Source organism: Dromiciops gliroides, chromosome 1 (genome assembly GCF_019393635.1).
Source record: "Dromiciops gliroides isolate mDroGli1 chromosome 1, mDroGli1.pri, whole genome shotgun sequence".
In the NCBI taxonomy this organism is placed as follows: Eukaryota; Metazoa; Chordata; class Mammalia; order Microbiotheria; family Microbiotheriidae; genus Dromiciops; species Dromiciops gliroides.
The window spans coordinates 42,771,020-42,797,145 of NC_057861.1; the positions used below are offsets into that span (position 1 = coordinate 42,771,020).

The window sequence follows — 26,126 nt, forward strand, 5'->3', positions numbered from 1 at the left end:
TAGATGAATAAAGCACCAGGCCTGGAGTCAAGGAGACCCGAATTCAAATCCAACCTCAGACACTAACTAGCTGTGTGACCCAGGACATGTCATTTCACCTGTCTGCCTATTTCCTCAGCTGTAAAATGGAGATGAGGAGTAGCACCTTCCTCTCAGAATTGTTTATTTATTTATTTTAGTGAGGCAATTGGGGTTAAGTGACTTGCCCACTGTCACATAGCTAGTAAGTGTTAAGTGTCTGAGGCCGTATTTGAACTCAGGTACTCCTGACTCCAAGGCTGGTGCTCTATCCATTGTGCCACCTAGCTGCCCCTTTCCTCTCAGAATTGTAAGGGTAAAATGAGATTTTTAAAGCATTTTCCAAACTTTGAAGTGCTGTGTGTGTGTATACACACACACAAAATTATTATTAGAGGACTTTTTTTATATGAAAACCCCAATTGCCTCACAAAAAAAAAAAATCTCATGCATGCTCATGGCCTATCCTCCACCTCTGCAAAGGATTTGGGGGACATTTCTCTTAGTTCTTTTTTCTTTCCAGCCACTTTACAGGGTCTGTTTTCAATTTATTCTGTGGCTTTTGTTTCCATTTCCATTTAAAGCAGGTACTAAAAGCAGAATTAACTTGTTGGTCTCTCTAGAGGGGAATCTCCTTCCTTTCCCCTTTCTTTTTTTTTTTTAAGTGAGGCAATTAGGATTAAGTGACTTGCCCAGGGTCACACAACTAGTAAGTGTTAAATGTCTGAGGCCACATTTGAATTCAGGTTCTCCTGACTCTAGGGCCCTGCTCTATCCACTTCGCCACCTAGCTGCCCCTCCCCTCCCTTTTCAAACCTGGGCTCATATTTATAAGATAAAGGCAGCCTCCAGCCTTGGATTAAGCATTTGAAATTTGAAAACACTTGAAATTAGCAAGATGCAGATTCAAATCCTGCCTCAGGCTCTTGTCCTCTTGTCTGTCTCACTTGGGATAGTAAACATGTTGGGCAGCTGGGTTGGTACAGTGGCTACAGGACTGGGGCTGGAGTCAGGAGGACCTGAGTTCAAATGCTGCCTCTTCTACTGTCTGAGGTCAATTTTGAACTCAGATCCTCCTGAATCCAGGGCCGGTGCTCTATCCACTGCGCCATCTAGCTGCCCCTAGTATTCTCTTTTAATGGGTACAAGTTACAAAAAGGTGCTATTGAACCATAACAACAAAGGCTCTGACTCCACCTGTGGCATTAAAAAGTCAGTTATTATCATGGATATGGGGGTGTGTCTTCCAAGGCCCAAGGCATCAGACAGAGGAGAGTAACTGACTGAGGTCCATATAACAATAAACATGAAGCCTTGTGCAGACCTTAACCTGACCTGGGATGTGAATTATCTAGGCAGCCTCAGTTTCTTTTTCTGTACAAATGGCATCTAAAATTTATGGTTGCTGATCCCAAAGCCTGAGATCATAGGTCTGGAGAAGTCATCTAGTCCAGTCCCCTTATTTTTGAGAGAGGGAAACAGGCCCAGGGAGTTACAGGGCTTGTCCTAGGAGATATCCGCGGCCCTGCTGGAACCCAGGGTTTGTGACTCCATGGCGGGAATACCCCTGAGGCTGGGGCCTGTAATGTAAGCCATGACTTCAGCCCCTTGGTGCTGGGCGCTAAGGTGAGGCAGAGGCCAGAGCCCCAGAGTCTGGTTGGTCCCAGCTTCCCTCTCTCCGTCTGGGGCTGCACAGGTTAATGGGTAACTGAGCCAGGAGCAGAGTTGACTTCCGTCTCTGTCTCCCCACAGGTTTGTTTAATGAGTTATCTTGCTTAATGAGTGCAGACGGGGTCATCTGAGGCCATGCTCAGTTGTGAGGCAGGCTTTTATGACTGGAATGGAGATACCTGGGTTCATCAGTGCAGAGATAGCTTTGCCCTAACCACTCATGGGCCAGTGGGAGCCCTGGGACCCAGGCAGTGTGGGCTCCTGCTGGCCAGAGAATCCCCTGCTCCATCCCTCTCTCTCCCAACAGCTAAGGGCTTAAGCTGAAGGGGCCCTTAGAAAAGGAGCTTCTCCAGTTTTCTGTGCAGAGGAGGAAACTGAGACCTGAAAAGGGGAGGGAACATGAGCAAGGTCCCCTGGGTGGTAACTGGCTCCCTGGGCAAAGCATCCAAACAGTTTGCCTGGGGCAGGAAGTCCTTTTGGGCCTAAACTAAGAGGTTCTTGCTGTTGAAATCAGTGCATTTCTTCTGACCTTCGTGTTGTGGGAAACTAAAGCATTGATGAAGGGAAGGGAAGGAAATGAGCATTTATTAAGCACCTACTGTGTGCCAGGCACTTGGCAAAATTTTCCCTCATTGATTCTTACAACCCCTCTGAGGAAGGTGATGCTGTTATCCCCATTTCACAGTTGAGCAAACTAAAGGCAGAAGTGACTTTCTCAGGGTCATGGAGTTAGTAAATATCTGAGGTTAGATTTGAACTCTAGGTCTAGGTCACTGTTCCACCTAGCTGGGTTCTTGTGATCGATCTGTGCCCAGGACTCTGCTGGAAGAGAGACAGAGATAGGAGTGGGAGGAGGGAGAGAAAGGGGAAGGGGGTGACTGAGGGAGGCCTGCCTCAGCCGAGTCTTCTCTCCCAGAGGTCTCTGTATATATGTCTGGAGGGTCTGTATCCAGAGTTGGACACCCCTCCTGCCATGGGTATTTGTCAGTGTCTGAAGACAAAAGGGAGTTGGGGCTTGCTGGGCAGCACAGACATACCCTGAGTGCATTTTTCTCTTTGTTGTAGCGGATTTTGGATTTGCCCGTTATCTACAGAACAACATGATGGCGGCCACGCTCTGCGGTTCCCCCATGTACATGGTGAGCACTGTCCCCATCCTGTCCTCCCCCGCAACATGCATGCTGTAAGTATGGGCATACACATGTGCTGGAAGGAAGGAACATGCAAGCATTCACCCATGTTAATGGTGAACATTGGACATGAGTACCTACATGCACATACAGAGTATGTGAAGAAACACTTACATTTGCTTGCGTGTGCGTGTGCTTCTAGGCAACAAAATAATTCATGACCATGCTAGGTCCTGTCCGTGCTTGGCCCATGTGCACATATGTGTGCATATATAGCACCCAGTGGTCCTCTCATGAGCCTTCCTGCCCCTTGGAATGTTCAGGCACACAGCTTCAGACATTCTTTTCCAAGAACTGCTGACTTCTTAGGTTAGCCTCTTGGTTTTGAGTGGCTCTGGAGGTAGATATGAGGGGTGCACAAGTTTCTGGTTCATCTGTGGCAAGCTCCTGGCCTGGGGATCTCTCAGACTTCTCTTTTTGGTTTGTTTTTTGTTTGGGTTTTCTTTTTGCAGGGCAATGAGGGTTAAGTGACTTGCCCAGGGTCACACAGCTATTAAGTGTCTGGGGCTGGGTTGGAACTCAGGTTCTCCTGAATCCAGGGCTAGTGATTTATCCACTGTGCCACCTAGCTGTCCTCCTCAGACTTACTTTTTTTGGGGGGCGGTGGGGAGGCAATTGGGGTTAAGTGACTTGCCCAGGATCACACAGCTAGTAAGTATCAAGTGTCTGAGGCCGGATTTGAACTCAGGTCCTCCTGACTCCAGTGCTGGTGCTCTATCCACTGCGCCACCTAGCTGCCCCCCAGACTTCTCATCCTAGGGTCATACCCATGGCAGGACACATCCTTGATCCTTGTGGCTTCACTATTCTTTTAACTGTTTCCTTTCCTTTATGGTTTTAATGATTTTTTTTTTTAATCATTCTTTCCCCAATGAGTCTCCTCACCCTGATAGACTCTTTCTTCAATCAGCCAGCATTAATTAGGGGGAGCCCCCTATCAGTCAGCAGGCACACCCAAGGTACTTGGCCTTGTCCTTGATGAAAACCAAATAATATTCTCAAGGATATAACATGTTATTGAGGGAATGGGGAGAGGGTGGCGGGATGCGCTAGACGGCGTCCACTTGTAAGAGATACACAAGGTGATTTTGATGGCCAGGCACTAGAAGCTGTGGGGGGCATCATACAGGAGTTGGACCTTGGGCTGATGTAGACAGAGCAAGACAGCTAATATACACACAAAGGTCCTCCCTGTTTCTTCTGACTCCCTGCCATGAGGCATGCTTAGCCATCTGCTTGTGAAGTCAGGATTGCTCTCTGTGTCAAGGAAGTCATCGTGTTAATTGTGCTTCTGGTTCTCACATCTCTCCCCTCAAGTTTTTTAGGATTCTTCATGATTGTCTTTTTTTTTTTTTTTTTTTGGTGAGGCAATTGGGGTTAAGTGACTTGCCCAGGGTCACACAGCTAGTAAGTGTCAAGTGTCTGAGGCTGGATTTGAACGCAGGTCCTCCTGAATCCAGGGCCAGTGCTTTATCCACTGTGCCATCTGGCTGCCCTATGGTTGTCTTTTCTTGTGAGACCCAGTGTTTCCCACAACTACCAAGTCATTTTGAGACTGCTTCCCTACCAGCAGAAGGCCAAGTTTGTTCCTCCATGGGTATAGAAGTGTAATCCTTAAGCAGCAATTTATCTGTAATTTCAAAAAATGTGTTGTAACAATTTCAATGCTTTCCCCTACCCCCCCCCCCCATTAAGAAGAGAGGGGGAGAAACTCATAACATAATCATAGCAAAACATCATTCAGTGGCCATGTGAGAAGAATCTGTCTCCTTCAGTACTGTGTCCATCACCCACTTCTCTGTGAGGGAGTGGGCAACATGCTTCATCATAGCTCTTGTGATGTGGTTGGTCAGAGCTTTTAAGTCTTTCAGAGTTGTTTCTCTTTACAGTGTTTATTGTATGAATTGTTCTCAATTCATTTCGTACTTATTCTCATTTTCTAGGATTCTCTGAAACCTTCCCTTTGGTCATTTCTTTTTTTTGTTTGTTTGGTTTTTTTTTAGTGAGGCGTTTGGGGTTAAGTGACCTGCCCAGGGTCACACAGCTAGTGTTTATGCGTCTGAGGCCGGATTTGAACTCAGGTACTCCTGATTCCAGGGCCGGTGCTCTATCCACTGCGCCACCTAGCTGCCCCTGGTCATTTCTTAATGACCCGATAATAGTCCTTTAAATTCACATACCAAAGTTTGTTCCGTTCAGTCCCTGATTGACAGGCACTCCTTCAATTTCCAGTTCTTAGTTTTTGTGGTCTTTTTCCTTTTCTTTTTAATCCCTTCTTCTGGGTCATGAAGTTTGTTTTTCCTTTTAAACTGTTTAACTCTCTTAATAACCTTGGAAAACATTACTTTTATTTATGAAGGGGCATTTGTGTCTTCTCCCCCCATTAGAATATTAGCACTTTATTATAATAAACAGCCCCTTCCTGTATTGCTCAAATGTGTTTATCTTTCTAGTTTTCTGTTGTGTTGTTTCCATTTCAGAATTCCTACTTAGCTCTTGTCCTTTCATCAAGAATGCTTAATAATCCTATTCCATGAAAGGTCCATTTTTTTCTTTTTAGGATTATGCTCAGCTTTGCAGAGTAAGTTATTCTTGGTTGCAACTCCCCCTTCTACCTCCTCTCTATATCTATAAATTTAGATATATAGAGAAATAGATATCTTTATCTATCGAGAGTCTCTTCCCTCTCTCCTGGTCTCCCTCTTGCTCACTGGCCAGCTCTTTCTGTAAGTATATCTAGAGTGAGAACTACAGGTTTTTATATATCTTGCTTTTTGGTCTTCCAAGCTCTCCTTTCACTTATGTTGAAAACTGCCAGGTCTTATGTGATCTGGACTGTGGTTCCTCAAGTACTTGAACTCCTTTCTGGTTGCTTATAGTATTTTGGAAATTCTAGATTTTGGCTGTGTGTGACATTCATGGGATTTATCCTTTTGTTGTTCTCAGCAGGGGATTGGCAAATTTTTTCCTCTCTTTGTCCTCTGGTTCTAATAAATTTGGACAGTTTTAATTGATTTCTTGAAACAGATTGTCTGGGCTGTTTTCTTTTTTGGGTTTTTTTGGTGGGGCAATGAGGGTTAAGTGACTTGCCCAGGGTCACACAGCTAGTAAGTGTCAAGTGTCTGAGGCTGGATTTGAACTTAGGTACTCCTGAATCCAGGGCTGGTGCTTTATCCACTGCGCCACCTAGCTGCCCCTGTTGTTTTTTTTTTAAATCATAATTTTCAGGGAGTTTAAATTATTTCTCGACCTATTTTCTAGGTCAGTTGTCTTTGCTGTATTTCTAATAGCCTACATTTTCTTCACTTCTGTCCTTGCTGACTCAGGGAGTCATTGGTTGCTGATTGGTCTGTTTTAGTTTTCAGGGATTCCAATTTTGGGTGAGATTTACTACTTATTCTCCTTCCCTTTCTTTCCTCCAGTGTTTTTATTTTGTTGTTTTTTTTCCTGACTTCATTTCGTGGATATGTTCGTATGATCATGTGGAAAATCCATCTTTTTCTTTGAGTCTCTGCCTATAGTTGTCATGGCATTGTACTCTCTCCTGGTTGGATTTTGAGGTGTCTCTGGACAATAGTTGTCAGGGTTTTTGCTTCACTTAACTCTCCAGCCTTGGTTCTTGAACTGGGGCCTTGTGCTAGGGCCATGCTCCATTTCCCACTGTGTTTTGGGGGTGGTTCTGGCTTAAACTGGATCACTACCAGAGTTCCTACACTGAGCCTCTTCTCTTGGCTCTTACAAACCCCTCACCCACATATACACACACACTCCCACATCTGGTTCTTTGTCCTTCAGAGAGTTGCTTGCTCCTCACCTTCCCCTCCTCCCCAGGGGGGTTCCAGAGCCTGTTCTGTGGTTTTTTCCCACCCACCTCAGGGTTTTCTCAGAGTGCCCTCAGCTCTTTATTTCTTCAGACATTCATTAGTGTCTGCAGGCTTTGAGAGGCTGCTGGCTTTTTGTCCTGACTGGGTGCAGCCTTTGCCATCAGAGACCCCTTTGCTTGGGATGCCTGTGGGCTTCTGGTTGACTCTGTGGTGTTCTGGGCTGGAAGAAGTCACTCTAGTTTCAGTTTCTCAGTCATTAATCGGCCTGTTTAGGATGTGTCTGGTTTTGCTCTCATACGTGGTGGGTGGCTGGTTTTCCTGCCTACTTTCAGGCAGTCACTTTGCCCAGAAAGTCTCCATTTGATGTGTTGCTCAGCCCTCCCCATCTCCTCCTCCTCCTTCTCCGTGACGATGGCAGGAGAGACTGGTCCTGCTCACACACTGAGGAGGCCTGATTCCACTTCTCCAGGGCACGGGTCTCTATTCTCTTTGCTTCTCTTATCCATAAAGTCCCTAATCTGGATTAGAAGTGCTGGAGGTCACTCAGGCTCTTGATGGCCCACCCATCCTGAGGATCACTGGGGTTTCATGTGTCTTTCAGGCTCTCTCTGTAACTGACCCCAGACAACTCAGTTCACATGGGAAAGTGTGGTGCAGCAGTAGCACGATCTGGCATCAGGAACCAGGGTTAAGAACCTGGCTATGTCACATCATGATGGTGGTGGTGATAACAACGACCTGGGATGTTGTTATTATCCCCACTTTACAGATGAGGAAACTGAGGCAAGCAGGTTAAGTGACTTGCTCAGGGTTACACTTGCCTGCTTTGAACTCAGATCTTTTTTTTTTTTAAAGCTTAAAAAAAAGAATTAGGCGGGGGGGGGGGGGGGGAAGCAGCAGTACAGAACTAGAAACAATGGGTCCAAATTTTGGAGAGCAGATCAGTTGTAAAGAAAAATAACATACATTATAGTAACATGACAAAATGGGATGCTTGGGAAGGCAGTAGGTTCCCAGTCACTAAAGGGCTTCCCAAAAAGCTACATCATAACTTGTTTGAGTTTTTAAATTTAATGCTGCATTTAAAAACCATAGAGAATTTCCAGAGGCAGCTTAAGTGGCACAGTGGATAAAGCGCTATCTCCTACCAGTTGCTCTAAGTATATAATTCTATACTTTCATTTTAAAAGGTCTGCTTGTCATGCTTATTTGATCTTCCCTTGAGTGAATTTGAAATATTACAATGACCCCATAAGACATTACTATTACATTATTACTAATAACACCTCCCATTAACCTTCCTTTTGAGAGAGCAAATATGGGATAAAATAATGGGATTTAGCAGATACTCAAAGGCCCACCTGGAGATTAATCTAAACTGATTGAATTAAGTGAGTGATTGACTGCTGATTAGCCTACTTCAAGTTAACTAGATTGTAAGCACACCTGGCTAGCCCTTAAGAAGAAGCTAAAGACTTTGAACTTCAGTGAACTAATGGATTTGGATGATGCTAACCAATCCAAATTGAAGCCCTGTTTAAGGACCACCCATGCTCTGGACCTATAAAAAGCTTCCAAACTGTTTGCTAGGGAGTTCATGATTGAAGCAGGCTTGTGGCAGAGGACTTGAGGAGGAACCCAACCAGTCTGGAACTCTAGGCTAGATAGGCCTTTTCTTAACTTTCTGAACTCCATGTGAATATCTGGTATGCTTTAATAATTGCTTAATGCCCAAAGACTGGTGCTAAAGCTCTAATTTAAGGCAACCACACAATTTAGATTTTAAATATCACACTTTCTTCCTTCCAAATTAAAAACATATGTGGGAGGGGAGGGTAGAAAGTTGTAGCAATCAAAATTTAGAGCTCAGATCTTATTCCTTTTGTTGCCTATATGATTTTTTTGTGTGTGGGGCAATGCGGGTTAAGTGACTTGCCCAGGGTCCCACAGCTAGTAAGTGTCACATGTTTGAGGCCAAATTTGAACTCAGGACCTCCTGAATCCAGGGCCACTGCTTTATCCACTGTGCCACCTAGCTGCCCCACCTATATGATCTTAAAAGATGTCACACCCCTTTCTCAGCCTTATTTGTCAGATGTAAGGGGGTTGGATTAGATGACCTCTGTGGTCTCTCTAAGCTCCAGAGGGCCTAGGACTTGGTTTGGTGGAAGGAGTTCCCCATGCTGACAAACATCACGCCTATGTGTGTAGGGCACCAGGAATGTTCTTGACAATGACATCTCCCACCTTCATCTTGTTATGCACCTGCAAAGTCCAGTCCAGGAATTAGGGAGGGGACCACCCTGATATTCTTGTAGCAGAGTTCTGTGGGATCACAGACTTTTCTTGGGGGCAGGAATCACCCCATCCTAGTGGGGAAAAGCTCTCGTCACTTACAAGGATTTGGATCTGTTCACTATAGGCACCTCATGTCTCTTTGTGTACATGGTGCCTCCGTACCCCCACCATTAGAATGAAGGTACCCTGAGGGTGAGTGCTCTGGCTTTCCCCTTTCTTTGTATCAGCAGCACATAGCAAGGCGCACAATAGGTGCTTATCCCATGCTTGTTGACTCACTAGAAAGTACCTTGTTGTGTTTCCCACAGGCCCCCGAAGTCATCATGTCCCAACACTATGATGCCAAAGCTGATCTATGGAGTATCGGGACAATCATTTACCAGTGTCTGACAGGAAAGGCCCCCTTCCAGGTGAGTCCTCTTAGGTACCTTGAGCCAGCGCCCAGTAGGAAAAGGGAAATCTCTCGGCCAAGTTTTTTTAATAAATAAAAATCCATTTTTTTCTTGCCCTCTGTTTTGCTCCCTCCTTCCCCAATTAGGAATAAAAGTCATGTGACAAATATGTCCAGTCAAGCAAAACAAACTCCCGCCCAAAAGTTCTGCCTTATTTCTGTGCCCTGAGTCCATCACCTCTGTTAGGAGGTGGGTGGCATGTAAAGTCACGGGCGGCTGTGACGTGGTGTTTGGTAGTTGACTGCCCTTGATCAATCAGAGTTAAGTCTTTCACTGTTGATGTGACTTTGCAAATTGTCCTCCTGGTTCTGCTTACTTCACGCTGGGTCAGTTCCATACAAGTCTCCCCAAACTTCTCTTGATAATTTCTTCCTATAGAATATTCATTACATTCATATAACATAATTTAACTGTACCTCAGCCCCATGGTTCCCAGTTCTTTGCCACCACAAAAAGAGTGTTGTAAATATTTTTGTACACATAAGGGTCCTTTTTTTCTCAGAAGTCTTTGGGATATTGGCCTAGCTAGTGATGGTAGAACTGGGTCAGAGGGTATGCCCATTGTAGGAAGTTAAGGAGCATGATTTCCAACTTACACCCCAGAATGACTGGACCAATTCATGGCTCCACCAACAGTGTTTTTGTTTTGTTTTGTATTTTTAATGGGAGTTTGATTTTTATTTTATAGCCTTGTAAAATGTGTGTTCTGTCATTTGGAAAGATTCATTAGCTTTATGCTCTATTCCATTTACAGCACCAACTTAGACGTTTACAGTACAGTCTTGTTCTTCTTAGGCAATCCAACCCCACCCCAGCAACCCCTCCAGCATCTGTCATTTTCCATTTTTTGTCCCTTTCTTGGATGTTTCTGCTCCCATCAGGCAAAAAAACCCCAAAAAACCAAAAACCTTGGGGTGTTAAAGGCTGCCTTCAGTTTCTAAGCACTTCATCTATGCTGTGGTGGAAAGAAGGACCTGAATAGACACCCTTAGTAGTAACAAGGGGCTGCTCAGATGCGAGCCAGCAGAAGACCCCCTTGTTCCACCTGTAGTCAGCCATTTTCAAGTGAGGGTCTGCGTGGGGAGGGGGTGGAGGCCTCTACATACAGGAATACAGCCTGGTACAAATAAGCAATATTATTATTTTGTGTTTTTCCCCATCCCAGGCCAGCAGTCCGCAAGATCTACGGCTGTTCTATGAGAAGAACAAGACGCTGTTGCCCAGGTGAGAGTTAAGACTTTCCCTCTGGGGCAGCTAGGTGGCACAGTGGATAGAGCACTGGCCTTGGATTCAGGAGGACCTCAGTTCAAATCCAGCCTCAGACACTTGACACTAGTTGTGTGACCCTGGGCAAGTCATTTAACCCTCATTGCCCTGCCAAAAAATTAAATAAACAAAAAGGGCCCCTGGCCCTTTCACTACCACCACCCTTGACAATTTTTCCCTGTCCCCAGGACAGTCCAGACCCAGATTATTGCCTGTAGAGCTCAATGAGCCCTAACAGATGATCTTATCCAGTTGTTATTTTACAAAGTAGGGGAGGTGCCGAGAGGTTGTTTTGTTTTATTTATTTATTCATTTATTCATTTATTTATTTATTTATTTATTTATTCATTTATTCATTTATTCATTCATCGTGGGGCATTGACAGTCAAGTGACTTGCCCAGGGTCACACAGCTATAGTAAGGAGGCCTTCATTTTAAACAGAGGTCCAGAGAGGGTTTTGCATTTTATCTGAGATTCTATGTGGAGGAAGCATCCATGGTGGGATATGAACCCAAATCGCCCCTACTCTACACTTGCCCCACACTCTGTAAACATCCTGGGCAGAGCCAAGTTTCCATTGTGTAGGGTACTCTGTGTTCCCTGGCACCGAGCTGGCCTCAACCTTTGTAGGTCGGCCCAACGTGGCTCCAGGCAGAGGAGTCAGACATGCGGCCCACACCAGGTGAAATCTGTAGCTGGTAAATATTTAACAGAACAAATGAAAGTAGAGAGATATTAACATGAATAGGAGGTTTTCTAGATAAGTCCTCAGCCTGCTGGCATCCTCGGGTGTGGTTTAGTGGCCCCTGGCTCTGTTTAAAGTTTGGCTCCATTGCATCCCTCAGCTTGTGATTCAAGAAGGCCTGGGTTCAAATATTAGCACTGTGATTTGGGGGACAAGTCATGTGACTTCTGACCCTCAAGTTTTTTTTTCTGTAAAATGGGGTGATACTAGCCCTTATTCCTTGGGTTGTTTTTAAGGATTTAATCAACAGATATTTCACTTTCATTTTTTAAATGCAAGTTTTCTTTTTTTTTTTAATTTTTAGTGAGGCAATTGGGGTTAAGTGACTTGCCCAGGGTCACACAACTAGTAAGTGTTAAGTGTCTGAGACTGGATTTGAACTCAGGTACTCCTGACTCCAGGGTCAGTGCTCTATCCACTGCGCCACCTAGCTGCCCTGCAAGTTTTCTTATGCAAAATGACTAATATGGTAATGTTTTACATAATTGTACATGTATAACCTATATCTGATTGCTTACCCCCTGGGGGGGGGAGGAGGGATAAAAATTGAACTTCAGAACTACAAATAAATGTTTATTATAAAAAAGCATTATCAATAGGTAGATAAAAGATATTAGATAGGAATGTATACAGATAGATATATAAATATAGATGATTATATCTACATGTTGCTAGCTAGCTATATGGGGCAGCTAGGTGCCCCAATGAATAGAGCTCTGGGTCTGGAGTCAGGAAAACTTATCTTCCTGAGTTGAAATCTGCCTCAGTTTCCTTGTCTGTAAAATAAGCTGGAGAAGGAAATGGCAAACTGCTCCAGTATCTCTGCCAAGAAAACCCCAAATTGGGGTCACAAAGTCAGAGAGGATGGACACAACTGAACCACATGTACGTGTTGAATTGATGCCTTTCTGTTTTTCTGTATGCTCAGCATCCCCCGGGAGACGTCCAGTGCCCTGAGACAGCTGCTTCTGGGCCTCCTTCAGCGGAACCACAAAGATCGGATGGACTTTGGTAAGTGGCAAAGCAGCCTCAGGTTGGGGGAGAGGAGGCCGGTAGCATCTCAAATCTGCTCATTCCCCTTCTTGTATGCTGATTTCCCATTTGGTAGGTAGGGCATAGGTATTGTTATTTAAAGGCCAGAACAAAAAGGAGGAGGCTTTTTGAAAGCCTCTAGACCTTGCCCATGGCCCTCAACACACCCACACCCACACCCACACCCACACACACCCACACACACACACACACACACACACACACCCCTTCTTCCCTGCCCCAGCACACCTTGCATGTCACTGGCTCATGGGCCTGGTAGATTGTTTATTCCCCAGGACTTTATCCTTTCTGTTTTTGTAGGTGGGAGAGGGAGGAGGTTCTTGATTTCCCGGCTGTGGGGTGTCCTGGGTAACCCAGCACTCTTTGGTTTTATTGTGAGGGCTCGATAAGCCCTTATTCCTGGATGGGGCCATAGATTCGAAGCTGGAGATCATTTAGTTCAATTAGAAAGACATTTGTTAAGTACTAACCCTATGCAAGGTGATAGGGAGGGGTCACAGACAAATGAGATGATGGTAATGGTGAGAGCAGCTAGTGTGTATATGGTATTTGGAGTTTTCCAAAGCACTTCATCATTACTGTTAGCGTAGCTAACATTTATGTAACATTTATGTAACATTACAATTAACTCACTTGGTCCTCACAACCAACCAGGGAAATAGGTGTTATCATTAGCCCCGCGTTACAGATGGGAACACTGAGGTAAACGGGTAAAATGGCTGGTCCAGTGTACCTGGGCTGGGTCTTCTTGGCTCCAGGCCCAGTACTCTGTTCACTGTGGCACCACCTAACTGCCCCATATTCACAGATAACTCAAATTATCTGCGAAACAACCCCGGGAAGTGGGTACTTTTTATTATTTACAGATGAGGAAACTGAGGCACATAGCCGTTAAGGTGACTTGCCCAGGGTCACACTATGAGGTTATGCCTGGATTTGAACTCGGGTCTTCCTGATTCTCAAAGCGGGACCTAGCTGAATTGGAGGCCCAGACAGGAGAAGATGAGCAGGAGAAAAGGGTAGATTGTGCATGAGTTCTGAAGGAGGGCCTCTCTGTTATCTCTGCCCCATAGTGTGCTGGAGTGGAAGGCAGCTTTGTGGTCAGTTTGAGGTTTTTTTCCCGTTGAACTTCACAGTAATCCCCATAAATGCCATAGGAATTATCTTCCACTTTACAGATGGGGACATTGAGGCAGACAAAGTAAGTCAGCTGCCTGCTGACACACGGCTTATCCAGAGATTACTGAGGGAGGAAGGGAGGATTCACACAGAGAGGTCTTCCTGACTCCGAACAGGTCCTGTGTGCTGTTGTCCTAATGCCTCCCCCTGCCCCGCTCCCCATGTGTGAAACTGGGAAAATAAACCAGTTACCTCATCTGTAAACTGGGCAGAATAGTTGTGTACTTTATAATCCTTAAGCCTTACTATTCTGATCAATGCAGTGATTGATCCCAGATGCTCCTGAAGGATTCAGGGTGGGGAAAAACCCTCCAGAGAGAACTGAGGAGTCTGAGTGCAGATCGAAGCAGACTTTTTTAAATTTTATTTTTCTTGCTTTGTTTTTGTGACATAGCTAATAGGCAAATCGGCTTTGCCTGATTTCAAATGGGTAACCGAGATTCCATTTCTTGCCTTCTCAATAGGTGAGGCAGGGGCAAGCAGGCCCTCAAAAAAAAAACTCAAAAAAAATTTTTTAAAGGGGAAGCTAGGTGGCACAGCAGATAGAGCACCAGTCCTGGAATCAGGAAGGACCTGAGTTCAAATCCTGCCTCTGACACTAGCTGTGTGACCCTGGGCAAGTCACTTAACCCCAATTTCCTCACCACCAAAAAAAAAATGCTAAAGTAATTATGAATTTATTTCAAAACAAAGCCAGAAGACCCTGAAAGCCTCAGAGAAATGTGAGCCATGAGGAGCGTTCTCCTATCCTGCAGGGTGTTGGAGCCCCAATCTCAGTTTTAGAGAGGGTGTTTGGAGTGGGGGCGTGCCGGCTCCCGACTCCCCTCGGCCTTGTTGTTTCCTCACCTGCCTTCTTTCCTCATTTAGATGAGTTTTTCCATCACCCTTTCTTGGATGCAAGCTCCTCCATCAAGAAATGTGAGTAGAGGGACCCCCAGGGCACACCCCAGCCTCTGTCCTGGGATCTTGGGGTCATGGCTGCCTGGAAGGAGATATCAGCCAATGGTGCCTCTTTCTCTCTCTCTCTGCAGCTCCCCCCGTGCCCATGCCCTCTTACCCCAGCTCAGGCAGTTCTTCCAGTAGCAGCTCTACCTCCCACCTGGCCTCGCCTCCTGTGAGTATCATCCCGGACAGGATGCCATGTGTCAGGCAGGGGTGCGGGCCCCCGGGGAGACAGAGGGAAGGTGGTCGTCCGGGATGAAGCTGGCCCACCCACTCTGCTCCATCCTCCTGGGGAGGGCAGCACCATTGTAGGAGAACCCGGCACTGATGCACACACTCCCTCCTGCTGGGCAGTGTCTGGGAGATCCAACCAGCTCCCTTCATTTGGCAGATGGATAGAGCATGGACCAGATAAAGGGATGTGATTTCATAGCAGAGCTGGGGCTGTAACCCCCGAGTCTCCGACCCCCATCCAGGTGCCCCAGTACGCCGAGTGCCCAAGAAAAATGAGCGTTAGAGCCGGTCGTGACCTTCATGAGGTCATCTGGACCATCCATCTGCTTCCGTTCCCCCAGATGAGAGTACAGAGCATCCTCTGCTTTAGAAAGCTTGTTAAGGGGAGGAGAAGTTCTGTGCCTTCCATCCCCTCCTCATCAACTGCTTCCCCCCTTCCCTCTTGCTTGAAGCAGTCCCTGGGGGAGATGCAGCAGCAGCTGCAGAAGACACTGACCTCCCCGGCCCCAGATACCGGAGGCTTCTTCCAGGGCTCCAAGGACTCAGGCGGCAGCAGCAAGAACTCTTCCTGTGACACGGATGACTTTGTCATGGTCCCCGCCCAGTTCCCAAGTAAGACCCTCCGTGTAAAGTTGCAGGGGTTGCTATGGGTACTGTGGACAGCCAGGAGCCAACTGTCCCTCCTGGATGCCCTTTCCCAGGCAGCATGAGCATCTGGGTGCTCTCTCCCTGCCTCTGAGGGGCACAGAGGTTCCAGGCACCTGGATTTGCCTGATCAGGTTCTTGATACCTTTACAGATGAGAAAACTGAGGCCCGGGTCATGCAGCTATGAGTACTTCAAGCCTTTGGCCCAAAGAAATCCGACACAAAACTTTTGGGGAAATCAGTTGGTTTCTGTCTAAACAAAGCCTCTCCTGGAGCTGGGTTTCATTGGGGTTCTTGCACAGAATCCTGGAGGCTTCTCCCCCTTTCTTTTTATCTTTTTTGGGGGGGGGCAGGGTAATGGGGGTTAAGTGACTTGCCCAGGGTCACACAAGCTAGTCAAGTGTCTAAGGCCGGATTTGAACTCAGGTACTCCTGAATCTAGGGCCAGTGCTTTATTCACTGCACCACCTACCTGCCCCCTTTTCTCCCCCTTTCTTGACCCCAGCTTTGCCCCAGGGGGCTCATTATGCCCACCTGTTTCCTACTGGTTCTCGGGCAGGCCTGAAGGCTGCCCCCCCCCCCCCCCTTCCCACCCATCTCTGGGAAGTCCCTACAGAGTAGCCTGGAAATCGCCAGTAAGCGGGGTCTGGGACAGAGCTGGCCCAAGCCCCAGCTCCGGCAGAGCCTGAGGCTGCCGACTCAGCCGTTGGGGGAGCGGGGATGAGTCACTCAGTTACTGTAAGCCCCGGATCTGCCCCTCCTGGGATTTTACAGCAGACTGAAAGCTGGTCGGGAGATGAGCTTCTGTAGAAAGCCAGGGAGGGCCAGGCCAGGCCTTATTTTCCTAGTCTTTGGACTCCCTAGTGGGCTCCTGTTGTCTTAGGGTTCTTGCTGGGTCCTCCCGTTACCAGGCAGACAAGCCAGGCAGCCTGGAGGGCCCATGGGCACCCGCACCTAGATCATAGGATCTGGCCAGGGGCCTTGGAGGTCATCTGATTCCACTCAGAGCTCCAAGTCAGTGTTTTTGACCCCAAATCCAAGATGGTTGGACTGAGTCATGGAGTAATCATAACAATGGTGTTTATAAATATCACATCCTTTGATCCTCACAACAGCCCTGGGGAGGGGGGAGGTGTTATCTGTCCTCATCCCCATTTCACAGGTGGCAGAGGTTCTGTTGACCCTAAATCAGGGGGCTCTACCCACTGAATTGTCATAGTGTCCGGGAAAGCTCCCCAGGCACAAATAAGGAAACCGAGTCCCAGAGCGATCAGTGTAGTCGGTGGCAGAGCTGAGATGAACTCAGGTTTTGGGATTCTTCCTGGTACAGAGCTAGTACATGTGGGTTGGTACCGGTGGGGGTGGGGCACAGAATAACCCACTGAGGAACTTGGACCTCTAGAGGAGAGGGGTCAGAGTGGACTTTAGGAATGAATCTCAATTCAGTAGTATTACTGTGGTAGGGTACATGGTGGGTAGGGTTGGAGCATGGTGAGAAATCAGAGGTCCACCTGGGCCCTCATGTTACTGAATGGACTTTTCTTTCTCCCTGTCCCCAGCGGACTTGACAGGGGAAGCTGCCGGAGCCAAGGCCCCTCAGGACAGTCTGATGTACAGTGGGTAAGGCCTCCTCCCCACTCCTGGCATGCATTTCTGTGGGCCAACCCCCGCCACTCCCAGCAGCACCTCAGGGACCATCCAATCCACCCCAACCCTGAACAAGCATCCCTATTTACAGGTGGTCTAGGATGCCTGAAGCCTAAGTCTGCCTCCTACCTCCCACCCTACTGCTCCTCTGGGGCCAGGCAGACCACTTGTGATTCCTACTTTGGTCACTCTTCATTTGGACTGTGGTTGTTGGTTTTTTGTTTTTTCGTTTTGTTTTTTGTTTTTGTTTTTTTGGCCAGGCAATGAGGGTTAAGTGACTTGTCCAGGGTCACACAGCTAGTGTCAAGTGCCTGAGGCTGGATTTGAACTCAGGTCCTCCTGAATCCAGGGCCAGGCTTTATCCACTATGCTACCTAGCTGCCCCCTAGGGTTTGTTTTTTTTTTTAATATATATGAGGTACAGAGAGGAGAGGGGATCAAAACAAGGAGACTAGACCCCAGATCTCCAGACTCATAGAAGGCCAGGGGACTTTGGCTCCGTTGTCTGTCCTTGGGAAACAGGAGAGGGTCCGTGGGCCCAGCGTGTCCCTCTCAAAGCCTGTTATCTCTCTAGGAGCTCCCTGGTGACTTCAGCTGGGCTGGAGAGCCAAGGCCGGACGCCATCTCCCTCACCACCCTACAGTGGTTCCCCCAGCCCCTCTGGGTAAGCAGATCTTGGGGATGCTCAGGAGCCCAGGGGCTTGTCGATGGCTGAAGGTGGAGGGTGTGATTGGTCTAAAACCTGATACCCTTGGAGATCCCCTTGGTCAATAAGAGGACAAAGCCTCTCCTGCCCTCAGGGAGGTCCCATCTCATGGTGGGATGCTGGCCCTGCTTTTCCACATCTTATTTGGGGACACACTGGGAGCATCCTGCTCTTATGTCTTCCCATGGCTCCACCAGAGCCCCCGCCCAGTTGTGCATATGACTGGCCTGACCCCCCAGCCCCACCAAAGATGAGAATCAAGATGCCCCTGGGCACCCCTCTTCTCTCCCCCACCCCAGCTCTGAAGTTTGGCTAATAGAGCAGGGTTTATGCCTGACTGGACACTATGCCCCTGTGGGGAGCTGGGGTTCATTCATTCCTGACACCAGGGCAACCTTGGTGTCAGAGCTGGGAATTCCCCAAGCCCAGGATGGGGCTCAGTTTATGGGAAAAGTCCCGGGGGCTCAGGCTGTGGAAAACCCCACATGTGAGTGTGACCAGGATGAGATCCAGCTGCTGCCTGACTCTTGCCCTGCCCAGGCTCCTCTGGAGGGAAGGTCTCTGTCTGAAAAGACTTGGAGAACACATCTCCCTGGTTGAACTTCCCAAAGGAGCCCAAGTTCTTAACGTGACAGGGCCTTAGTCGGGGGGGGGGGGATGTCTCCCTCAACCCTTGAGCAGATAGTGACCCCAGCCTCACCGCCTTTCTGTCTTCTCTTACCCTTCTTTGCCACCCCAGCCGACCCAGTGCTTTTTCCAGCAGCAGGTATGGCCCGTCCGTCCCCATCCCTGTCCCCACTCAGATCCAGAACTACAGAAGAATCGAACAGAACCTCCAGTCCCCCAACCAGTACACTCCGCCACCACCACGGTAAGTGTTGGCCTTCCCTCTGAGGCCAGGCCCGAGCTTCCTGGGGTCTTTCCCAGCTCTGGGATCTATTACCATGACTAGATCTATTACTGGAATAAAGTCATGCTCATCCATAGAACATTAAATTAAAAAGAGGAGTGACCGTTTCTGCCTGAGCCCCAGGGGAAAATGGGACTAACCTCAGAATAGCCCTGTGTAGCAGTATGTTATAAGGCAAGGATTATTATTCTCATTGTATAGGTTCTAGAACTGAGGCTTAGATCAGAAAAAAGGGGATGGTTAGAGCCAAGATTTCAAACCCAGGCCTCCTAACACAATCCAGGCATCTTCCTGCATTTTCCCAGGCAGGGAATAAGCATTCATTAATCACCTACTGTGTGCCAGGCATTATGCTAAGGAAAGTTTGGAGACCCATGACTAAGAGGAGTTTGAGGCTCCGACCTGGGCACAAGTATCAATTAGCTGAGCCAGAGTTTGATTTTTTTGGTCAGTCCTTTCCTGGGGTGGGCGGGTTATGAATATGAAGTAGGGAACTTGGTCACACTTGAGGAGAGGGGCCCCTGGATTCACTGTCCCACTTCCTCTTTGAGCTGCCTTTCTCCTCCCCAGCCTGTAGGGCAGCTTCTTTGGTTGGGGAGAAAAGGCCAAATCTATCATAAGATAACATATTTAAAGATTGAAAAGGACTCTCTTTTTACCAGTGAGGAAACCCAAGGTGAAATGGGACCTCTTGTCCACTCTCACCACCCCCATTTTATAGATAGGAAAACTGAGGCCCAGAGCCACAAAATGACTTATCCAAGATTACACATAGCTAGAAAGCATCTAGGGGACAGGATTTGAACCCACACCCTTTGACTCTTTGACAAGCCTGTGCTTCCCCGCCCCCCCCATTGTTCCTCAATGTTTTATTTGTTTGTTTTGAAGTCTAACAGCTCTGCATCTCCCCTGGGGTAAGAGGCTGGACCAAGGTCCCAGCCCCTCACATGATTTGTTTATCTGTTCATTAAGTATTAAGATCCATTATCCAGGACTGGGCCCTTGGGGGAAGGATCCATGGACAAAAATGGAGCAGGCCCTGCACTAGGTGATTTGGGATACCAAGAGATCACCGGCCCTCAAAGAGCTTCCAATCTAAGCTAATTTATAGAAAGCTACTACATCCAGGATAAATGTGAGCAAAGCATTAGCATTTCAGGGACCTCAGGAATAAGGTCAACACAGGCCACCGTACTCACATCCTTCATGCTGGCCTCAAGGCCACATTGTGCTCTGTAAAGTAAACACAAACCGTGATCCTGATTCAGCAGGACATTTATTTGTCAGCCATTGTGCCGTGGACTGGCTGGAAGGCCCTTGAGCTGAGCCCGGGGTCTCTGGCTAGAGGGTCCTGTAATAGGTGGGGTGGGCAGTCATATTCTCAGAATGGAGCTTCCATTCTCTACTGGCTGGCCTGAGATGTGTGTTGTCTGGAGCTTGAGTACACTGAAACTCATCCTTCCCAGAAAAACAGAAAATCTGGAGCTTCTGTGGATCCTGGGCTGCTTCTGCACTTGCTTGTTTTCGCTCAGCCTTGCTCACGGGAGCCTTAGAGCAATCCTTGCTCCCAAGACCTCCTTGGTCTCTTGGCTGCACGAACAGGGGGTGTGGGACAGGGCCTCACTGCCCCTCTGCCCCCTCAGGTCTGGCATGGTTCGGAGGTCCAGCAGCACCAGCCCCCTGGGCTTTAAGACTGGCATCTCCCCGCCATCCTTCCCTGAGCACGGAGCCACCTTTCCCAGGAAATCTTCTTTGGGAGGTGCCAAGCCGTATAACCCATCTCCCCAAGGTGAGTCCCCTCCCGTTCCTTTCTCCTGTAACCTTAGAGCCTTCTTGACCTCCTGGATTAGATGCTCCCAGCCCTGTCATGGCGTCCCCACTTGCTTGTGGGTGTTTTCCGAGGGGCAGACCCGTCTTGGGTATTCGCATACAGTGGCACACAGTCCCAGCCTTTCTGGACCTTAGAACCTAGTTGGGAACATAGTGATGCAAGATTTCTGAGTGTTGGGGATTGAAGGGTGGCCGGTGTGATCAGTGCGGATGGAGCTTAGTCAAGAAGGATCCTTTCCAAGGGAGGGGAATGTGGGACCAAGTTGGAAGGATGACACTTGGATCGTGGAGATGAGGGGGTCCTCGTGTGTATTTGGAAAGCCCCATTAGAGGTCAAGGAGTTTGCTGGGAAGGGCTGTCAGGCTGTGGGTGTCTCAGTTTCCACATCCTGCTAAGATGCTGACTTTTACTGCTATAACAGCTGGAGCCATCCCAGAACGTCCAGGACAAAGCAGGGTCCCCTCCCCACAAGGCACGGAGATGTGTGGACTTGGCGGCGGTGGTAGCAGGGTCTCCAGGCCTGGTAGGTTGAATCTAAAGCCCTGCCCCTGTGGTGGGGAAATATGGGCCTTCCCCTGTGGGTTACCCCTCATCTTAAGAGGTCCTTACTGGAAATCTACACCTTTCTTGGGAAGTGCCCCCTATAAAGACCTCAGTAACCCTAGAGGGGAATTTATAGATTCTTGGAGCAAAGCAGAGTATTGTAAGCAAGGAAACTTAGTGTTGGATACTGGGGTTCTTAACTTTGTGTCCCAGACCCTTGTGGTAGTAAGCCTGGTGAAACCTTTGGACCCCTCCCTTCCTGGAACAGTGGAATACAGAGGGAACCAGACATAGCAAGTATTTATTTTATTTTATTTTTTTGGTGAGGCAGTTGGGGTTAAGTGACTTGCCCAGGGTCACACAGCTAGTAAGTGTCAAGTGTCTGAGGCCAGATTTGAACTCGGGTACTCCTGACTCCAGGGCCGGTGCTCTATCCACTGCACCACCTACCTGTCCCTCAAGTATTTTTTTAAGCATTTAATGTTTTATTTTAACATTTGGGGTTTTTTTTGTTGTTAAACTTCCCAAATTTCCTCCCCTCTCTGCAATATAGTTAGCAGTCTGATAGAGGTTATACATGTGCAATCATGTGAAATATTTCCATATTAGTCATTTCGTGCAGGAAAACTTGAACAATAACAAAGAAAGAAAGTGAAAAATAGTGTGCTTGGGTCTGTTATTCAGACAACATCAGTTCTTCCTCTGGATGTGGAGAGCATTTTTCATCATGAATCCTTTGGATTTGTCTTGGATCATTAAACTGCTGAGAATAGCCACGTCATTCACAGTTGATCATTGTGCATTATTTCTGTTACTGTGTATCAGAATTCTGGTTCTGTTCCCTTCACTCTGCATCCGTTTTAAGGTTTTTCCAAGTTTTTCTGAAATCATCCTGCTTGTCACTTCTTTATCCAAGTGTTTTTTTAAAAGTTCACAGATGGGGCGGCTAGGTGGCGCAGTGGATAAAGCACCGGCCCTGGATTCAGGAGTACCTGAGTTCAAATCCGGCCTCAGACACTTGACACTTACTAGCTGTGTGACCCTGGGCAAGTCACTTAACCCCCATTGCCCTGAAAAAAAAAAAACAAAAAAAAAAGTTCACAGATGATGGATTAAGAACTCCTGGTCTAGGGGCAGCTAGGTGGGGCAGCGGATAGAGCACCGGCCCTGGAGTCAGGAGTACCTGAGTTCAAATCCGGCCTCAGACACTTAACACTTACTAGCTGTGTGACCCTGGGCAAGTCACTTAATCCCAATTGCCTCACTTGAAAAAAGAAAAAAAAAGAACCCCTGGTCTAGTAGCTGACTGTGCTTTTATACATAGTAGGACCACAGATTTAGATTTCAAGGAATCCCCTTGATTTTTATATTTGAGACCCCAGTGTTTAAGCAGCCCAAGGTCACCCTGGTGATGAACATTAGGGGTGGAATTTGAAATCAAGGTTTTCTTATGGACTCTTTATCACACCCTCAAAGGCAGGGCAGCTGTTAAGCAGGGATCTCATTGCTGGAAGGGATGGCTTAAGGCCCTCCCATAAATCTAGAAAGCTTCTACCATCTACCCCCCTGAAACTCTTCCAGGCTGAAATATTTCTAGTTCCTTCAACAGGGACCTTAAGGTCCTGGGTGTCCACCTCATTGCATGGTATGTTGTGCCCCCTTGGGTATTTGGTATCCTGGGTGCCCACCCAGATCCTTTCTAAAATGTTTCACCCAGAACTTGATACATGCCACTCCAAAGATGTCCAGGCCGCATCTCTTGATAGTAAGATGGAGGCTTATTTCAATGTAAAATTAGAGCATCGGCTTGACATCATTGGTGTTTAAAGTGCGTTTGCAGATAAAAGAATGAAGATACTACTTATCAAATCTCTTTCCTCACCACCTGACACAGCTTGATGATGCAATCTAAGGTTGCATCAGCTTTCTGACTTCCCCCAAACATTTTTCAAGTCCGTTGCCCCCTGGACCTGCCTGCCCCTTTGTGTACTTTGTGAAGTCAGCTCTTAGATTTCAGCCAGCTCTCTGACCTGGCTAGATCTTATTGTAACCCGACCTTGCCATCTGCTGATGTTAACTTTCCTTTTAGCAGATGAAGAAACTGAGGCTCAGGGTCTCATAGCTAGGAAGCAGTGCTCCAGCTTCGGTCTTTGGATTTTGGATTCTTTTGCAGTTGACAAGGGGCAATGCTGCATGGTAGGGGTTGGGGTCTCCCCCCACCATACTGAGGAATAAAGGAGAGATTGGGGTTAAATGAGAGAAGTGGGGGCAGCTAGATGGCGCAGTGGATGGAGCACTCACCCTGGAGTCAGGAGTGTACCTGAGTTCAAATCTGGCCTCAGATACTTCACACTTATTAGCTGTGTGACACCCTGGGCAAGTCACTTAACCCCAATTGCCTCACCAAAAAAAAAAGAAGTGGACCCTCCTTACAAAAGCGTGGCTGAATCTATACTTTTCTCTCCCTTAGGCACCTCTCTCCCAGAACATTCTCCCAGGGGGCTTGGCTACCGGCTGCACAGCGCCCCCAACCTCTCTGACCTGCATGTGGTGAGGCCCAAATTGCCCAAGCCGCCCACAGACCCTCTGGTGGCTCCCTTTGCTTACTCCCAGGCAAGTCCGCCCCAACAGCACTATGGTCTGCAGCCATGCCGGACCCTCAGGGCATCCCCGAAGCTGCCCGATTTCATGCAGCGGAACCCCCTCCCCCCCATCCTGGGCTCTCCCACCAAGGTAACTGGATGTTTTAGGGCTGAATCTTGGACTTGGGGTTTAAATAAGGAAGGATGAGTGTTTGCTGTGCGAGGGGTGACAGGGTCTGGAGGCCCCTTCAGCCGGGGGGTGGGGGAGTGGGGAGGAGACAAAGGGGGAGGCTGGGGTTTCAGAGCACCGGGGGTCAGCAACGGTTGGGAAGAGGAATTGGAGCACAGAGACCCACAACCTAAACATTACCATGTCCCCATCTAGGCTGTGCCTGCATTTGAGTTCCCCAAGACGCCGAGTTCCCAGAACCTGCTCACTCTCCTGGCCCATCAAGGGGTAGTGGTGACCCCCACACGGAACAGGACTCTGCCTGACCTTCGAGAGATGGGCCACTTCCAGAGCCCACCCAGCCTGGGCTTGAGACCCGTGGAAGAGATCAAGGGACCCTTTGGCAGGTGGGGGAGCTGTGCATGGGAGAAGCCAGCACCCCACCCCCCACCCCCAAACAGGCCTTGTTGCCTAGGGGGACTGGGAGCCCTATGGCTGAGGTTGGGAAGCAGGGGGTGGCACTACTATATTGGCTACAAATCTCAGCTCTTGCCCCTGAACTCCCTCCTCATTGGACACATATCCATATATGTGGTATTTAACTTCTTTCACCAAGCTATTTTCATTAGGCAATTACCACTTATGGGGCGGGGGGACTCGGCCTTGGTGGAGCAGAGCCTAGGACTGAAGTCTACCCTTGATTCTGCCACTGACAGCTCTAAATCAGTGGTCCCTATGATCCTACGAAGGCCACCCTTCTGGGCCTCAGTTTCTCCATCTGGTGGTTAGACTTCAGGTCCCTTCTAGCTCTGACTCAAGGTAACTGAGAGCCCATGGCACACCAAAGGCATGTACCTGGCCCTGTTCCTGCTGCTCACGGGTCTAGTTGAGACCTAAACATTAAACCAATATAATCCGGCACTAAATGGTGTGTGCCGAGGGTCAGAAGTTGAGGTGGGGGCAGATGTTCTTTGATGGGATGAGTTACTGTGAACCAGAGAGGTCAGAGAAGACTTCGTGGTAGAGGAATCGTTTAAATAGATTTCTGAAGTGGTTAGAGAAGGGCTTGTCTAAGGTTGGGTCAGGGGCAGTGGCACAGCAAGAGCGGGTCCCTAGGCAGAGGTTAGAAGAGCCAGTGTAGAGAAGCCCAGCTTGGTGACCAGCATCTCGGGACCTGCTGGGTCCCCTGCCCCGATACCGCCCCCAACATGCTCTGAGCCTTGGCTTCCCATCCCCTCAGGTCCCTCAGCACCGGTCGCCTCACTGACCTGCTCCTCAAAGCTGCATTTGGGTCTCAAGCCCCTGACACAGGGAGCAACGAAAGTCTTCAGGAGAAGCCCATGGAGATCGGTGAGCAAGGGCCAAATGGGACTGCCTAGAATCAGAGGTATGGGGGGGGCACCCCCAGAGGCAGCAGAGAACAATGGAAAGAGGATGAGGTTGAGAGTCACTGTGGGACATTGGCAAGTGAACCAGAGAGAGGCCCCTTTTCAGCTCTAGATTTGACAGTAAGGAGAGATCTGGGCCAAGTCTTTGGCCTTCTCTAAGGGCCTCAGTTTACTCATCTGTAAGACGAAGGGATTGAACTAGGGAGCCTCTGGGGTCCCGTTCAGCTCCAGATCTGTGATGTTTTGTTCCAACGCTATCTACATGACCCTAGGACAAGATGTCCTGCATCTCACTTTCCTCTTAAGGCTGATCCCTAGAGAGAGAGGAAACTGAGTCAGGTGGTCAACTTCGCAAGTCAGGGAGATGTCTAATAGTGGGGTGGAGCTGCTACTTGGGGTAAGTGAGTCCTCAGTGGGGTTTTGAAAGAAATGAAGATCACTTGGAAAAATTTCTTTAGTTCCTGCTGGGGAAAGAGACTTTTCAGCCTTAGGAAAACCCTCAGCCAGGGAGGAGCATGAGGTCTGTGGTAGACATTGTTCCTGGGATGTGGTCTTTACCTATCTTTACCCATCTGTGCTTCTCTTCTCTTCCTCAGCTCCCTCTGCTGGATATGGAGGGAACCTGCTCCCGGGGGCTAGGGCCGGGGGCTCCTCCAGCCCCTCCCCTGTCATATTCACGGTGGGCTCCCCTCCCAGCGGCACAACTCCACCCCAAGTCCCTCGGACTCGGATGTTCTCGGGTAAGGGCCCTCTCTGCGGCCCACCCCTGATTTCTCTGGCTTTTGGGGTCTGCTGGGGCTGGTGTGATCTCTGTCATCTCTCTTTTTTTTGT

The 26,126-nt window shown here is 48.2% G+C and overlaps 1 protein-coding gene across 6 annotated transcripts in view; it reads left to right on the forward strand.

Moving 5' to 3' along the window:
- ULK1 (unc-51 like autophagy activating kinase 1) overlaps positions 1 to 26,126 on the forward strand; it is a 56,411-nt gene that overhangs the window by 19,838 nt on the left and 10,447 nt on the right. For 2 of the 6 annotated variants that reach the window (XM_043979722.1, XM_043979726.1), the window contains exons 7-22: positions 2,755 to 2,828; positions 9,310 to 9,411; positions 10,619 to 10,677; positions 12,394 to 12,476; positions 14,565 to 14,615; positions 14,729 to 14,811; positions 15,326 to 15,485; positions 17,079 to 17,139; positions 17,741 to 17,830; positions 18,612 to 18,743; positions 20,426 to 20,571; positions 21,034 to 21,135; positions 23,626 to 23,888; positions 24,123 to 24,313; positions 25,147 to 25,256; positions 25,891 to 26,034. In XM_043979722.1, the coding sequence (XP_043835657.1) occupies positions 2,755 to 2,828; positions 9,310 to 9,411; positions 10,619 to 10,677; positions 12,394 to 12,476; positions 14,565 to 14,615; positions 14,729 to 14,811; positions 15,326 to 15,485; positions 17,079 to 17,139; positions 17,741 to 17,830; positions 18,612 to 18,743; positions 20,426 to 20,571; positions 21,034 to 21,135; positions 23,626 to 23,888; positions 24,123 to 24,313; positions 25,147 to 25,256; positions 25,891 to 26,034 (1,851 nt within the window). The remainder of the gene's footprint in view (positions 1 to 2,754; positions 2,829 to 9,309; positions 9,412 to 10,618; positions 10,678 to 12,393; positions 12,477 to 14,564; positions 14,616 to 14,728; positions 14,812 to 15,325; positions 15,486 to 17,078; positions 17,140 to 17,740; positions 17,831 to 18,611; positions 18,744 to 20,425; positions 20,572 to 21,033; positions 21,136 to 23,625; positions 23,889 to 24,122; positions 24,314 to 25,146; positions 25,257 to 25,890; positions 26,035 to 26,126) is intronic. The other 4 variants (XM_043979723.1, XM_043979727.1, XM_043979725.1 and 1 more) reach the window with 3 other exon arrangements.